The sequence below is a fragment of the Trichechus manatus genome, unplaced genomic scaffold (genome assembly GCF_000243295.1).
Source record: "Trichechus manatus latirostris isolate Lorelei unplaced genomic scaffold, TriManLat1.0 scaffold00151, whole genome shotgun sequence".
NCBI lineage: Eukaryota > Metazoa > Chordata > Mammalia > Sirenia > Trichechidae > Trichechus > Trichechus manatus.
In genome coordinates, this window is record NW_004444087.1 from 5,247,336 (window position 1) to 5,264,393 (window position 17,058).

The 17,058-nt window shown below is 44.6% G+C and overlaps 1 protein-coding gene across 3 annotated transcripts in view; it reads left to right on the forward strand.

The window, feature by feature from the left end:
• Positions 1 to 10,296, forward strand: part of RHBDD2 (rhomboid domain containing 2) — a 20,397-nt gene extending 10,101 nt beyond the window's left edge. For 2 of the 3 annotated variants that reach the window (XM_004385977.2, XM_023740256.1), the window contains 2 exons: positions 7,271 to 7,421; positions 9,259 to 10,296. In XM_004385977.2, the coding sequence (XP_004386034.1) occupies positions 7,271 to 7,421; positions 9,259 to 9,616 (509 nt within the window). In that variant the 3' untranslated portion in view covers positions 9,617 to 10,296. The remainder of the gene's footprint in view (positions 1 to 7,270; positions 7,422 to 9,258) is intronic. The other variant, XM_023740257.1, reaches the window with a different exon arrangement.
• The last annotated feature ends 6,762 nt before the right edge of the window (positions 10,297 to 17,058 follow it).

A 17,058-nucleotide genomic window follows, 5' to 3' on the forward strand; every position in this document is an offset into this window, starting at 1 on the left:
ATGATAAATGGAGAAAAGATTGAAGTTGTCAAGGATTTCATTTTACTTGGGTCCACAATCAACACCCGTGGAAGCAGCAGTCAAGAAATCAAAAGATGCATTGCACTGGGCAAATCTGCTGCAGAAGACCTCTTTAAAGTGTTGAAAAGCAAAGATGTCACCTTGAAGACTAAGGTGCATCTAACCCAAGACATAGTATTTTCAATCACATCATATGCATGTGAAAGCTGGACAATGAATAAGGAAGACCAAAGAAGAATTGATGCCTTTGAATTGTGATGTTGGTGAAGAATATTGAATATACCATTGTCTTAGTTATCTAGTGCTGCAATAACAGAAATACCACCAGTAGATGGCTTTAACAAAGAGAAATTTATTGTCTCACAGTCTAGTAGGTAACAGGTCCAAATTCAGGGTGTCAGCTCTAGGGGAAGGCTTTCCCTGTTGGCCTTCCCCTGGAGTAGGAGCTTCTCCACGCAGGAACCCTGGGTCCAGAGGACACACTCTGCTCCCGGTGCTTCTTTCTTGGAAGTTATGAGATCCTCAACTCTCTGCTTAGGAAGATAAAAGGTGATGCAGGCCACACCCCAGGGAAACTTCCTTTACATTGGATCAGGGATGTGATCTTAGTAAGGGTGTTACAATCCCACCCTCATCCTCTTTAACATAAAATTACAATCACAAAATGGAGGACAACCACACAATACTGGGAATCGTGGCCCAGCCAAACTGATAAACACATTTTTGAGGGGACATGATTCAGTCCGTGACAACCATGGACTGCCCAAAGAACAAATCTGTCTTGGAAGAAGTACAACCAGAATGCTCCTTAGCAGCAAGGATGGCGAGACTACGTCTTACATACTTTGGACATGTTGTCAGGAGGGAGCAGTCCCTGGAGAAGAACATCATGCTTGGTAAAGTACAGGGTCAGCAGAAAAGAGGAAGACCCTCAACGAGATGGATTGACACAGTGGCTGCAACAATGGGCTGAAGCATAAAACGATTGCGAGCATGGCGCAGGACCCGGCAGTGTTTCCTTCTGGATACATGGGGTCGCTATGAGTCAGAGCCAGCTCGACGGCACCTAACAACAACATCAGTTATATAGTTCCCAAAGATTTTTTCCCAGTCTGAAGGTTCTCTTTACTCTTGTGATAAAGTCTTCCGATGACCATAAGTATTTAACTTTTATGAGGTCCCAGTTATCTGTTTTGTCACCTGTTTGCTTGTGCATTCGTTGTTGTGTTTGATGATCTATCACTGAAAAAAATTAGGTCCCAAAACTTTGATCCTATATTTAAGAACAGTATGGTTTTAGATTTAACATTTAGGTCCTTGTTCCATTTTGAATTACTTTCGTATATGGCATGAGGTGTGGCTCTTTTTCATTTTCTACATATGGAAATTCAGTTTTGCCAGCACCATTTGTTGAAGAGACTGTTCCTTCCCCATTGAATAGATTTGGCTCCCTTGTGAAAATCAATTAACCATTAGTTGTTTGGATTTATTTCTGGATGTTTAATTCTATTCCATTGGTCTATGTGTCAGTCATTAAATCATTACCAGTCTGTTTTGATTACTATACCTGTGTAATACGTTTTGAAGTCAGGAGATGTGAGGGCTCCCTACTTTGTTCTTCTTCAAAATTGCTTTGGCTGTTTGCAGTCTCTTGTCATTCCGTATAAAATTGAGGATTATTCTTTTCATTTCTGTAAAGAATGCTATTGGAATTTTGATTGGGATTGTGTTATATCTGTAAATTGCTTTTGGTAGTAATAACATCTTGACTCTTAAATCTTCCAGTCCATGAGCACAGAACATCTTTCCATCTATTTAGGTCTTCTTTAGTCTCATTCAGCAGTTTTTATAATTCTGAATATGTAAGTCTTTCACATCCATTTATTTCTAGATATTTTATTCTCTTAGATGCTATTGTAAGTGGAGTTGTTTTCTTAATCTCCTTCTCAGATTTCTCATTGTTGGTATATAGAAACCCAACAGATTGTATATTGACCCTGTATCCTGCAACTTTGCTAAATTCCTCCATTAGTTTTAGATGCTTTTTAGTAGATAGATTCTTTGGGATTTTCTGTATATAGGATCATGTCGTCTGCTAACAGATAGTTTTACCTCTTCCTTTCCAATTTGGATACCTTTTATTTCTTTTTCTTGCCTTACTGTTCTGGCTAGAACTTATTGAATAGGAGTGGTGAGAGTGGGCATCCTTGTCTAGTTCCTGTTTTCAAGGGGAAAGTTCTCAGTCTTTCTCTATTAAGTATATTGTTGGCTGTTGGTTTTTCATAAATGCCATTAATCATGTTGAGGAACTTCCGTTTTATTCCTATCTTGTTAAGAGTTTTTATTGAGAAAGGGTGCTGGATTTTATCAAATGCCTTTTCTGCGTCAACTGAGATGATCATGTGGTTCTTTTCTCTATTTGAGTGATTTTCTAATGTTGAACCAGCCTTGCATTCCTGGTATAAATCCCACTGGATCATGATGTGTAATTCTTTTAATATGCTGTTGGATTTTGTTTGCTGGTATTTTGTTGAGAATTCTGACATCTGTATTCATGGGGGATATTGGTATATAGTTTTCTTGTGTCTTTGGCTTTGGTACTAAGGTAATGCTGGCTTTATATAAAGAGTTAGGGAATATTCCTTCTTCCTCTGCTTTTTGGAAGAGTTTGAACAGGTTTGATGTCAGTTCTTCTCTTAATGTTCAATAGAATTCCCCAGTAAAGCCATCTGGTCCCGGACTTTTCTTTGTTGGGTAGCTTTTTATTACTGATTCAATCTATTTGCTTATTATGGATCTGTTGAGGTTGCTACTTCCTTTTGAGTCAGGTTAGGTAGGTTCTTTGCTTCTAGGAATGTGTCCATGTCATCAAAATTACCAAGTTTGTTGGAGTACAGTTGTCCATAGTATTCTGTTACAATCCTTTTTACTTCAGTTGGGTCAGTTGTAATGTCTCTGCTTTCATTTCTTACCTTGGCTATTTGCACCTTCTCTCTTTATTTCTTTGTCAGCCAAGCAAGCGGTTTGTCAATTTTATTGCTCTTTTCCAAGAACCAACTTCTGGATTTGTTGTTTCTCTCTACTGTTTTTCTTTTCCCTTTCATTTATTTCTGCTCTGATCTTTATTATTGCTTTCTTCTTGTAGCTTTAGGTTTAGTTTACTCTTCTTTTTCTAGTTCTTCAAGCTGTAGAGTTTGACTGTTTGAGACCTTCTTTTTTAAGGTAGGTGTTTATTGCTATAAATTTTCCTCTGAGGACTGCCTTCGCTGCATCCGGTAAGTTTTGGTATGATATGTTTTCATTTTCTTTTATCTCCAGGTATTTTTTTTATTTCATTCTTGATTTCTTCCTTGACCCAATGGTAGTTTAATAGTGCCTTGTTTAAGTTCCATGAAATTGTGTGTTTTCTAGTTTTGCTTCTGCTGTTAATTTATATTATTATTTATTTTGGGGTAGAGAAGATACTTTGTATAATTTCAGTCCTTTTAAATTTGTTGAGACTTGTTTTGTGGGCTAGCATAAGGTCTATTCTAGAAAACAATCCATGTGTATTCTTCTGATGATGGGTGGAGTGTTCTATATATGTCCATTAGGCGTAATTGGCTTATGGTATTATTTAAGTTCTCTATGAGTTGGAATCAACTTGACAACAGTGGGTTTGGTTTTTTTGGTTTATGTCCTTACTGATCTTTTCAGATGTTTTGTCCAGATTTGAAAGAGGTATACTGAAGTCCCCAACTATTATTGTGGAGTTACCTATTACTCCTTTCATGTCTGTCAATATTTGTTTCATATATTTTGGAGTACTGATATGAGGTGCATATATATTTATAATTGTTATGTCTTCTTGATGAATTGACCCTTTTATTATTATGTAATATTCTTCTTTATCTCTTATAATAGGTTTTGATTTAAAGTTACCAGTTGCATGGAATATTCTTTTCCATCCTTTTACTTTCAGTCTGTTTGTATCCTGTGTCTACGATGTGTCTCTTGAAGGCAGCATAAGGATAGATCATGATTTTTTTTTAATCCATTCTGTCATTTTCTGCCTTTTGAATGGGTAGTTTAGACCATTTGCATTTAAGATAGTTACTGAAAACAAAGTGCCTATTTCATTCATTCTGTTGATTTTTTTTGTATGTATCTTGTGTCTTCTTTGTGTCATTATTCCCATATTTCTGTTATTTTTTGTGTTTTTAGCTGTTTTTTTGTGTTGAACCTTTTTGATTTCTTCCTTCTCCCCTTCTGTGTATTTTTGCTAGTTATTTTCTTAGTGGTTACCATAAATATTACATCGAACAACTTAGAATTGCAGCAGCTTATTTCAGCTTGCTGCCAACATTTAACATACCAACAAGTAACGTACAACATTAACATACTAAAACTCTATTTCTGTTTCGCTGCTCCCCCCTTTTTGTTGTTGAGTCTCCAGTTACATCATTGTACATCCTGTAAGTTTAATTTGTACTTATTTCTTACACACTTGATGTTGACATATCTGGTAATTTTTAGTTGCTTTGCTATGAATGCTGTGTTGTTGTGTGCTAGAGTTTATCTTCCTTTAAAATAAGCATTGAGTTTTGTTGATTTACTTGCAGATCAGCTTGATAGTTTTGTGATTTGTTTTTAAGCTCTATTAGGGATAGTATAGAGTTGCCTTTATTCAATGGATAGATTAGCCTTACTTTTAAAGCACAGCCTTTTTGAATGTCTCTCCTAAATGCCTTTTGTGTTCAGTGAGGTCTCTCCACTCTGGCTGGTTGGAACTAGAGCATGTCCCTGTCCTGTCTGAGCTCCAGTGGTTGTTAAGCTCACAGTTCCCTGATAGTTGTTTCCCCAGTAACAGTTCTTTGCCTGGCTTGAGGAACTTCAGCCTATGCATGTGTACCTCAGTATTCAGCTAAAGACTCAGGGAACCCCTATCCTTATTTCTGGAGCTCCTTCTCTGAGCAACTCCCTCCCCTCCATTACTCTGCCCTGTAAAACCCAGCCGCTGCATCCTCTCTGAACTCTGGTATCTGTCTCAGCAAGAAATGTTATACTCTGTTATACTCTGCTTGGGTTCCCCTTTTCTGTGCTGTAGTTTGGAAAGTGCCTCCAAGCAGAAAGCCTGTGTGATCTTGGGGTTCACTTCATTTGTTTTCCTTTTCTTAGGGATCACAATCCTATAGTGTATGTTGTCCATAGTCTGAAAACAATTGTTGCATATATTTTGTCCTGGTTTATAGTTGTTCATAGGAAGAAGACTAAAAAAAAAAAAAACCCACCAAACCCATTGCCATCGAGTCAATTCTGAATCATAGCAACCCCATGTGACAGAGTAGAACTGCCCCCATAGGGTTTCCAAGGCTGTAATCTTCATGGGAGCAGACTGCCACATCTTTCTCCTGTGGAGCAGCTGGTGGGTTTGAACCACAGACTTTGGTTAGCAGCCAAGTGCTTAACCTCTGCACCACCAGGGCTCCCTAGTAGGAAGACTAGTCTGGTATTATTACTTCATCAGAGTCAACAGCAAAACAGATTCTTGAGATCATTCTGAAGTCATCAGCCATGCCAAGTTTTGACTTGCTTATAGCCTTGGTTCTCACCTGAAACAGTATTTGGAAGTACTCTCTCCCCAGAAAGAGTTTAGAATTAAGCTGGGTATTTTTCATTATCACAGTGACTAGATGCTACTGCTATTTAGTGGGCAGTGGCCAGGAATGCTCAACATCCTGTGTTGAGTGAGATGGTCAAGCTCAGCAAAGAATTATCTTGCTCAAAATACCAGTAGCATTCCAGTTAAGAACACTACCTCAAGGAACAACTTTCTCTTTCCACCATCTCTCTTCTCCTAGCTATTGCTACCCCCATTCAGGGTTCATCATAAACATCATTTCCTTAGGGAAAGCCTTTTTGGATCTCCCCAGACTAGGTTAGGGCCCCCAGCATGGCCCTTCCATAGCACACCACCTTTGCTTATCACCACTTATTCTACTCTTCTCACTTATTCCTTGTCTGGCACTTACTATTCCTCCATTTCTGACATACAATTTGTTGTTGTTGTTGTTAGGTGCCATCGAATCAGTTCCAACTCATAGTGACCCAGTGTACAACAGAACGAAACACTGCCTGGTCCTGCACCATCCTCATGATCGTTGTTATGCTTGAGCCCATTGTTGCAGCCACTGTGTCAATCCGTTTCTTTGAGAACCTTCCTCTCCTTCACTGACCCTCCACTTTACCAAGCATGATGTCCTTCTCCAGGGACTGGTCCCTCCTGACAACATGTCCAAAGTATGTGAGACGAAGTCTCGACATCCTCTCTCCTAAGGAGCATTCTGGCTGTACTTCTTCCAAAACAGATTTGTTCGTTCTTTTGGCAGTCCATGGTATATTCAGCATTCTTTGCCATCACCATAACTGAAAGGGGTCAATTCTTCTTCAGTCTTCCTTATCCATTGCCCAGCTTTCGTAAACATATAGTAGATGGTAATAAATATTTATTGAAAGGATGGATGAAGGCTAGATCTTTGTGGCTACTAGGCATTGTGGCTCACAAAGGTCAGGTGACTAGAATGCCATCAAGTCACTAGGGATGGTGACTGGGTGAGGAAAGTGCTGCCAGAAAGGCCCACGTGAAGCTCATTTGGCTACTTCAAGGCAGAGTGCCTTCTGTTTAGGACAAAAGTACAAGAAGGTGCTAGTCCTCTAGAGGATATGGGGAAAGTCTGCCTCATCTCACTCCACATCATGGGATACAAGGACAATGTTGTTGCCTGTGTGTGCTGGCTTATGACTGATTGTGGGGGTTAGAAGGGCTCAAGAGATGGGATGGGTTGGCATAGGGGAAGGTGAAGTGTTAACACCCATCTTCCCTAGTCCATGTTCCCAGAGTCCTTCTCTGAGGTGCCAAAAACCAAAAAGCCAAACTCGGTGTCGAGCCAGTTCCAACTCGTAGCAACCCTATAGGACAGAGTAGAACTGCCCCATAAGTTTCCAAGGCGTGGCTAGTGGATTTGAACTGCATACCTTTTGGTTAGCAGCCAAGCTCTTAACCACTGTGCTACCAGGGCTCCCTCTGAGGTACAGTGGATAGGAACTTTTGACTCTTAGTTTCTCCTGAGCTTGAGACTCAGCCATAGTGTGGTGGAGTAAGTATTAATGCCTCGGTGGAGTAAGTGTGGGAACCTGTATTTTTCAGTGGGGAGTGTTCAGTCCTCCTTCCTTTAGATGCCTCCAATTTTGCTTAATATGCCAACCTCAGATGGCCTCACTTACTGCTATTCCATCGACCTCTCAGAGCGGGTAGCATTGAAGCTCGATCAGAAGTTCCCCTTCAGCCTGATGAGGAGGATATCAGTGTTCAAGTACATCTCAGGATCTTCAGCTGAAAGAAGGGCAGCCCAGAGCCGGAAGTAAGTTACAGAACTCTTAAGTCTTGCTCTTGGATTAATTCTGGGGCCTGTAGAGGGTGTGGCTGGTTCAGAACTGTGGGTAATGAAGGAATGGGGTGTGGGCAGCCCTGGGCCCAGAGTCTTTGAAAATCTGTGAACAAATGTCTTCTGAGCCCTCTGATTCTGCCCAGTTGCATCTGAAGTAGGGACTAGCAAGGAATGGGAAGGGTAAGCATTTGAGGACACTTGAGCATAATCCTGAGTGATTCGTGGGCAGACTGTGGGAGGGAGTGACCCGGTCTATTGTTAAACACGCCTCGGTGCTAACAAGGGCTCTTTGCAGGTTTGGGCTTTGGCCAGTAGCACTGGCCAGAAGCACAAATAGTCCATGCAACTAACTGGGTTGCTTAGGAAGTGCCACAGCCCCCAGGACCTGAGAGGCAGTGTTTTCTTGGCCACCCAGCTAGATGAGTTGAGATTTATTGTTGCCCAGTCCTGGCTCATTAATGCATAGGTGGAGAGTGCTAGGCAGCTGCCAGAGCTCATGTAGCCTCACTCCTTCATTTTATAGAGAAGGCCCAGAGAGGACAGGTGTCTTTCTCCAGGTGACCAGCATCATAAGAAGAGTCCAGTCTAGAGCTAGAGTTTCCCGCTTCCAAGTCCTACTCACACACTTTCCACTATGCCATACTGCCTGCCTTTTGTGTTCCTCATGGGTTTTGGCCATGCTGAGACGTCACAGCTTAGGCGTTTTTCTTTCCTTCAGCAGTCCCTCCCAAAGAAAGAATTCTCTATGAAGTCAAGATGCTTTGTCAGTGGCCTTTTTCTGCCCTCGCCCACCTGTGGAGTAGATTTTTCCCTCCACGCTGGCCAGGATGCGGGATCTCAGTTGCACTGGAAGCTGTTCCTCGTAGCTTACTCCAGGAAGTGGACGCTGCCAGCCTTTGCCAGCTCAGGGCCCTCTGACCATTTTACTCTTTAAGGGGAGAGGAAATGGAAAAAACCAAAATGCAAACTCACACATTTTGCCTATGGCAAGGAACTCCTGGGATCTAACATATATATATACATATATGCATATATACTTAAGCAGCTGATTTGTAAAATCAGATTTTAACCGAAATGTATACAGATTCAGTCCAGTCACCTAACACAGACATCAGTGGTATTGACATATGGTCTCCATGTTTAGAATTTTGCACAGAAGTTCAGAGGCCAAAAACCTTTGGAATGTCTCCATTCACGGTCCCAGCCACGTGTGTTTGTGGTGGAGTTTTTAACCTCAGCACAGACAGCTCCTCACAGCTGGCTTATGGGCTCCTGCCAGCTGTAAGTCTTCATTCCTGAGTATTTGCTGGACTTCCCAGCTTTGTGTCAACTGCATCTCTTAGGTGTCTATCCAAGTGACAGATAAAAAAATCTCACACGAGACAAGGCCTGGGACCAAGCCCTGTGTTGTTCCGTTAGCACCCTCATGCCGCAGAGGTGGGCCCATTCTCTGAGCTGGCCGTAGGCGCACTGACTGCCGTGGTCTGGCCCCTGTCTCCTTCTGGTTTATAAGCTGCTTGCTTGTAGGTTACACCTCAAGTGGACTCAGTCGTCGGCCCAGTACCCCATCATACTACTGACTTTGCTGTATGACCGTGAGTGAGCCCTTCTCTGGGCATCTGTTTTCCGTTCGGTTAAGATTAACCTTTCTCCCCACTTGGTACTTAGAGCTAGTCACAGAAAAGACCAAAAGCAGGCTGTAACATAAAGCGGTACAGCAGACCCAGGATTTTCTCGTGCGGCGTGACAGCTGCAGGTGCGTGCCTTGGCATTATCAGCTGAGTGACTTGTCTCCTTTGCTCTCTTCCAGGCTGAATCCTGTCCCTGGCTCCTACCCTACTCAGAGCTGCCACCCTCACCTTTCCACAGGCCACCCTGTCACCCAGATGCAGCACACCAGTGGCCAGAAACTCTCCCCCTGGCCAACCTGCTCTCCTGGGCACATGCACACCCTGCCTCCATACCAGCCTGCCTCCGGCCTGTGTTATGTGCAGGACCATTTTGGCCCAACCCCCAACTCCGCTGGTGTCTACCCGGCTTCAGCAGGTGCCTCTCTGGGGGTCCAGCCCCCCGGCCCCCTCAGCTGCCCTGGCACAGCGTATTCTGGGTCCCTGAGCACCCCGGTGTCTGCTGGCACCAAGGAGTGCTCAAGGGTCCCAATTCCCTGATTGAGGGAATTTCTAGAGAAGTTACTTCACGTCTTGGCCTTTTGAAAAAGGTCTTCTCTGAGATTTTTCTGATTTAAAAAAAAAAGTTATTTATTGAACACTTCTATGTGCAGACTCTGTGCTGAGTACTTTGATAATGTCACCCTGTTTTAGTCACATGCTGTGACAACTTTGTGAAGTACCGTTTCTTGTCCCCAGTTTACAGATGAAGAAAGTGAGACATTATGTGATTACATAAAGTCACGTAGCTCATTAGCGGCAGGGCTGGGTTCTTGGCGCCGGGTCCAGCCGCACACTGCTCTGTCTCCCCCTGGTGGTCAGTGACTGGCAGTGGCTCTTTCCAGCTTGACTTTCCTTCTTGTCATTGTATGCAGTGCCTGGTTATATAATGTCCTTGTGTTTGTGTCTGCCCTTCAGGAGCTCCCAGCTGGTATGCCTGGTGATCCCCAAGCCTGTGTAGTGTATTGTTGGGATTCTCCCCTGCCCCCACCCCGATTCTTCTGCCCGAGAAGCAGTGGGACGGGCCAGTGTGACTGCAACGCGCTGATGGATCCATGATGTTGATTATCTTTGTATAAAGAAATTGCTGCATACCTGACTGTGGTGTTTGGTTTATTTGTGGCCTGCCTGGGAAATACAGAGAACATGGGGATTTGGGCAGATGCCTGGGGTGGTGTGAAGAGGAGAGGTGTGTCTGTCAGGGCCCAGTCAGGAAAACCACCATACAGTGGGTCACTCATGGGGCTCTAACATGGGGAATGAGTGACAGGGGCTGAGAGAGCTCACAGGGCAAACGGGAAGGCTAGGTAACCCAGAGATTGGCAGCAGCAAGAAGCCACTGCTGACCTTGGGGAACTGTTATGAGAGCTCAGGAGCTGGGACCACAAGAGGGGCTGCCTGGCAGGGCCTTACACCAAGAAGGGACATTGACATTGGCAGAGACGACATCTGAAGCAAGAGGGAAAGGAGAAGAACCCAGGCTTCTCTGCCTGTCTGATCTACCATCAGTGTCTCCCGTTGGCCATATTTAGCCAGGAGCTAGTTAGCAAGCCCAGGAATTATAGTTTGCAGGGGTTTGCCCCTCTGTGATAAAGAGCAGGGCTCGGCCAGGACAAGGAATGTGACAGTGTGTGCCCTAGCAGCCCCCGAGGGGAGCTCATTCTGACCAGCCATCTGCCTGGGCTCCTTGCATTGGGCTCACGTTGAGGAAGTACCTTCCAGCTTGCGAGGTGTTTTCTTGTACATAATCCTCGGCTTTTAACGTTCCAGGAGTTGAATGATCCACTCGGGACTGGCTTTTTGATAGGTCCTGGGTGTGCAAAGATTGATAAGACAGAGACCCACAACCCACCCAGCCGAGACCAACAGCCGGTGGGACGTGAGCAGGAAGGTGCCTGCACTGTGTGGAGTGAACCAAGACGGGATGATGACACTTGAGCTGGATTGTGAAGGAGGATTTGCCAGCCCAGGAATTGGGTGCCAGATTGCGGTTAGGGTTTGTCTGAGGTCACAGAGCAAGTGTGGCAGGTCTGGCCTAGGGCTCTTGACTCCAGCCACATCTGGCATCTTTTTCACCGTGCCTCTTGGTGAGCGCAGGTGTGTTCCGTAGATATCTTCCCTCCATTGCAGGCCCAGGTCCGTACCCAGAAGCAGGTGAGAGGGGCATCAGCTCCTAGTGTGGCAGGGTCACGTCCTTGGGTCTGTGGCCTCCCTATGTGGGCTATCTAGCTGGAGCTGCGGAGGCCATGGGCCTGGGAATGGCCAGGCTGGGAGACCCTCTCATAGGTCCCAGAGTAACCTAGCTGTGAGAGTCCTCAGAGATCATTTAGTTCAACTGTGTCCCCCACCCTCGGTTTTACTAATGGGGTTCCAGGGAGGCAGGATGGGTCTGACGGTAGCCAGCACCTGTTCCTAACTTGGCGCCTGCTGTAACTGCTGCTTCCAGACTGGTTCTTAGGTCTACTTGTTCCTCTTGGTCTGGCTGCAATGCGTGGCAGGCAGCCTAGAGCCAGGTTACGTTGGGACCGTTCTTCACCCCCATGTGCATTTTGGAGGGGCTCCCAACCCCCTCCCTCATTTGCCCATTGAATCACTCACTAGTATGTCCTATGTCTGCAAACATTTATTGAATTGGTGCCAAGCCTCAGGCAGGGGCTAGAGATGAAGGTAAACTTCCTGAGCACAAGGACTTTCTCTGTGTTGTTCACTGATATATTTCCAACCCCTAACACAGGGCCTGACACTCAAAAAATGTTTGTTGAATGGGTGAATAGTTGATCCCTGCTCTCAGGGAGCTCAATCTAGTGGGAAATGGAAGCTGTGACGGCAAGAAACAACTCTGTTCAGGAGCTCAGTGGAGGCCCCAGCCCAGCGTGGGCTGGAGACCGGGAGCAGTTGGATACTGAAAACAAATCCTCCCATGGAAAGGGAGAGGAGTTTTGGAGGGAGGAGGAAACAAGGAAGGAAAGCACTATGCCCTCTGCTGCAGGCCCAGCATTTTGAGCTCTAATGTTAGGAGAATGAAGGTAGAGCACATTCAGAATAAAGGAGCACCATTATTCCCTGCATGCTGGAAACCTCTCCTCCAATCCCCAAGGCAGGACCCACTCACTACAGTCAAACTGAAGCTTCCAGATTTTATTCCATTTCCCCCATTTTGTCAGCAGGGGGCAGCAGAGAGGGAGGATTGTGCCATTGCCACCTCTACAAACCTTCCTCTAGGCAGGCTGTGCTCCCCAGTGCTGGGGTACAGAAGGAAAGGGGCTCGCCCCTGTTCCAAGGAACTGACAGCACGGTGAGGGACTCAGTTATGCAGATAACTGCAACACAAGATAAGGGCTGTGAGAGACACATACACTCAACCTGTCTATTCATTCTTTCCATTAGTGAGCAACGACTGAATTTAAGCCTTGTGCTAGGCTCCGTGGACATGAAGATGAAAAAGAACCAGCCTGTGCTTTGATGCACTCACAGTTCATTAAGGAAGACACGGTATATGGAGTGAGAGAGAGAGGAGGAGGGAAGTACAAAGATGCAGTGGGAGCCTGGCCTAAGAGTGTCAAAAGAGAGACTTCCTGGAGGAATAGAGGTAACCAGCAAGGGCTGGGGCCAGGAAGACAGGGGAACAGCATAAGCAAAGAGGCAGATGGAAAACCAAAGGCAGGGAGGAGGATGCAAGTGTGGGGCCTGGGAGGGCAGGTAGGAAAGTCGATGCAATAGTCCACACTTGGTGTGAGGAGATCTGGACTAAGGCACTGGCAGTGGGGTTGGAAAGGCAGCAGTGAAAGCCTGGAGGGAAATGTGACTTTCTTGGGGTCACACAGAGTTTGTGGCAGAGCTAAGAGTCTGGACACAAGTTGTCTTAGACTGGGTCCTCTAGAGAAGCAAAACCAGTAAAGCATATAGATATATATAGAGAGATTTATATAAAGGCAATGGCTCACATGGTTGTAGAGGCTGGAAATTCCCAAGTCCGTGGGTCAGGCTGGAGGCTTCTCCTGACTCACGAGGCTGCAGGTGACGGCGAACCCAAGATACGCAGGTCAGACAGAAAGCCTCTGGCTCACAGGCTGTGGAGACCAACGAATCCCAAGATCAGCAGGCAAGACTGGAGGTAAGCTGCTAGCTTAAGTCCCAAGAACCGGAGGTCAAAAAAACAGGAGCCAGCTGCAGGATCCAGAGCAAGCAAAAATCCACAAGCCTTACCAGAAAGTCCACCTACATTGGATGCAGGCCACACCCCAAGAAAAATCCCTTTAACTGATTGGCTACTCACAGGAGAACCCATCATGGAGGTGGTCACATATCAGATCTCATCATGGAGATGATTACATCATTATATGACTGCCAAACTACATCATAACTACCAAGCCACTGAGAATCATGGCTCAGCCAAGTTAACACACAACCTTAACGATCACAGTCCACCCCTTGTCAACTTAGCACCTGTACACTTCTCCTTTTGAGTAGCATAGCCAAATGAGGAATAGGTTGCCTCCAAAATCAAAAGAGGCCTACTAAACATTGTGCCTCCTTTTTAGCTGTGGGAGGGGCCAGATGCACTAACTTATCCTTCACTTTGGAAGGAATATCTCAACATGCCCACACCACCAGGCCACTACAAATTTCACTGAGGTGGAAGGTGCCTGAATTTTTATCAGATTAATTTCCCACCCTCTAGCACCCAAATATTTTTTATCAATAAGTCCAGAGTCATTGACAGTTCTTCCTTACTAGGTCCAATCAGCATAACGTCATCAATACAATGGACCAATGTGATGTCTTGTGGAAGAGAAAGGCAATCAAGTTCCCTGCAGACTAAATTATGACATAGGGCTGGAACGTTGATACAGCCCTGAAGTAGGACACTGGAGGTATATTTCTGGCCTTGCCAGCTGAAGGCAAGCTACTTCTGGTGGTCCTTTGAAACTGGTATGGAGAAAAAGGCAGTAGCCAGATCAATAGCTGCATACCAGGTACCAGGAAATGTATTAATTTTCACAAGCAATGAAACCACATCTCAAACAGCAGCTGCAATTGTAGTCACCACTGGGTAAGTTTTTGATAATCCATTCTCATTCTCCAAGATCCATCTGTTTTTTGCACAGGCCAAATAGGCAGGTTGAATGGGAATATGGTGAGAATCACCACCCCTGCATCCTCCAAGTCCTTGATGATGGCAGTAATCTTGGCAATCCCTCCAGGAATATGGTATTGCTTTTGGTTTACTGTTTTCCTAGGTAGGGGGAGTTCTAATGGCTTCCACTTGGCTTTTCCTACCATAATACCGCTTACTCCACTTGTCAGAGATCCAATGTGGGTGTTCCACCAGTTGTTGAGTATATCTATTCCAATTATGCCTTCTGGAACTGAGGAAATCACTACAAGATGGGTTTCGGGATCCACTCAATCTACTGTGAAATGGACATGAGCTAAGACTCCGTTAATAACATGACCTCCATAAGCCCCACTCTGACTGTTGGGCCACAGTGATGTTTTGGGTCTCCTGGAATTAGTGTCATTCAGAGCCAGTATCCAGTAATCCCCGAAAAGTCTGATTATTTCCTTTTCCCTAATGAACAGTCACTCTCATAAAAGGCAGTAGATCCCTTTGGAGAAGGCCGGGAGAAAGATTAACAGTATAAGTTTTTGGCAATGTAGTGGAGTCCTTCCTCAAAGGGACCTGGCCTCTCCTTCATTCAAGGGGTTGTGAGTCTGTAAACCCACTCAAATCTGGGAATTGATTGAGGGGCCGTGACTCTCTACTCTGGCGATTCAAGTTAGACTACTGTTCACTTGACCTAGAATTCTTCCACTTGTCCAGATCAAGTAAATATTTAGTAGATTTCCTATCTATTTCACTTCTAGGGACACCATAACTAAGTAGCCAATGCCATAAGTCCATATGAGTCAGATTATACTGATTACTGCTTTGACTCCACTGTCCATTCTAGTAACCACACCCACCTTGTCTTTGTCGATTGAGTGACGCCACTTGGCCCCTACTACCACAGGGTCCAATCAGCCCCACTGTTGTTATGTATCTTAATTCAGGTAGGAAAGTTCCCACTGTCAAATCTGACTTACATAAAATAGCAATCACAGCAGTCTGAAAGGATGCTGGGGCTCCCTTCACAAATTTGTTTCTCACTGTTGTTGTAAAAGTTGTGTCCTCTGGGTACTCCATATGTGGGTCTGTGGGTCTTACCTGAAAAATCCCCTCTAACATGCCAATTTTCCTAAGTCTTTGGATACATTCTTCTACAGTATACCAAGACAGGTCTGGTACTTCAGCTTGATTTAGTGTAGGCCACCACGTAATCCGTGCTTCAGTGATCCCACCAAATAAACTATTAGATACTTTCCTAAGCTCCAGAACTAAAACACTGAATGAAGAATCTGTACTTAGTGAGCCCATATCAATAAACTCAGACTGATCCATCTTTATGTTCCTTGCACCATTATCTCACACCCTTAACAACAATTCCCACACATATTCCCCAGGTTTCTGTTTGTACATATTAGAAAAGTCAGGTTGATCTTTTGGAGTGTAGTGTACCTCCTCCTGGGTCACACTTTGTACTTCACCTTTTGGGGCTTGCTGGGACTTAAATCTGGTTATAGGTCTAAAAGTGAAAATGGGCAGTGGGATGTGTTTTGAAAACATTCAGCATTGTCTTATAAGGCATCTGCCTCAGGCAATGCCTCAGGCAATGACTCAGACAAAGCCTTTTCAGATGCAGCTGGGTTAATCTCATCTGACTGAAGTGGAGGGGCTAATGTTTTTTACTGGGAATGATGGTTTAGCAGACAAAGATGGAGTAATCTCTTCAGATGGGAGTGAGAGAGCTGGAGTGAGAGGGTTGGCAGAAGTGATTCAATGGAATTTAACTGTTCAGTGACCCCAGCTTCCTGATTATCTGCTCATATTCCCCATTCAAGTTTCAGGATCCCATTTCTTCCCAATCAATGCCCTCACTTTAACCTCAGACACACTCGAAGGTGGGAATTCAGTTGGCATTGTAATTCAGCCATTCCTATGATAAGACTTTGGGTTTGGTTTTCAGCAATATCAGCTCTGTTACTACAAGTAATAAGGTTTTCTTTCGAGGCACAACTGGAAATTTGAGGTCGTTTATGTGGTGCTTGAGCTTTGACTCTGGAACCCTGAGCTCATCTCTTTCTTTCACCACTTTGTCTATTGAGAGTAGGACCAACCAACCAGCTTCCTTATACTTCTCATTCTGACAAAATTGTAGAAAGGTATGGTGATCGTTAAAGTGTGTGTCAACTTGGCTGGGCCATGACTCTCAGTGGTTTAACAGTTACAATGTAGTTTAGTGATGTAATCACCTCCGTGGTGAAATCTGATATTAAGTGATCACCTCCATGATGGGATCTGCTGTGAGTAGCCAATCAGTTAAAGGGAGTTTCCTTGAGCATGTGTCCTGCATCCAATAAAGGTGGACTTTCTGGCAAGGCTCATGGGCTTTTGCTCGCACTGGATCCTGCAGCTGGCTCTTGTTTGTCTGACCTCTGGTTCTTGGAACTTGAGCTAGCAGCTTACCTGCAGTCTTGTCTGCCAATCTTGGAATTCATCAGTATCCACAGCCTGTGAGCCAGAGGCGTACTGTCTCACCTGAGGATCTTAGGTTCACTAGCTCCTGCAGCTACATGAGTCAGGAGAAGCCTCCAGCCTGACCCACGGACTTTGGACTTTCCAGACTCTACAACTGTGTGAGCCATTTCCTTGAAGTAAATCTATATATATATATATTTATACACTTTACTGGTTTTGCTTCTCTAGAGAACCCAGCCTAAGACATTTGGTACCGGAAGTGGTTCTAGAGAAACAAAATTGTAAGGATGATTTTCTAAATTGGTTCTCAAGTCTGGTTAATCATAAAGACGTTGACGACTCTGCTTGCAGCAGTAAAGAGGTC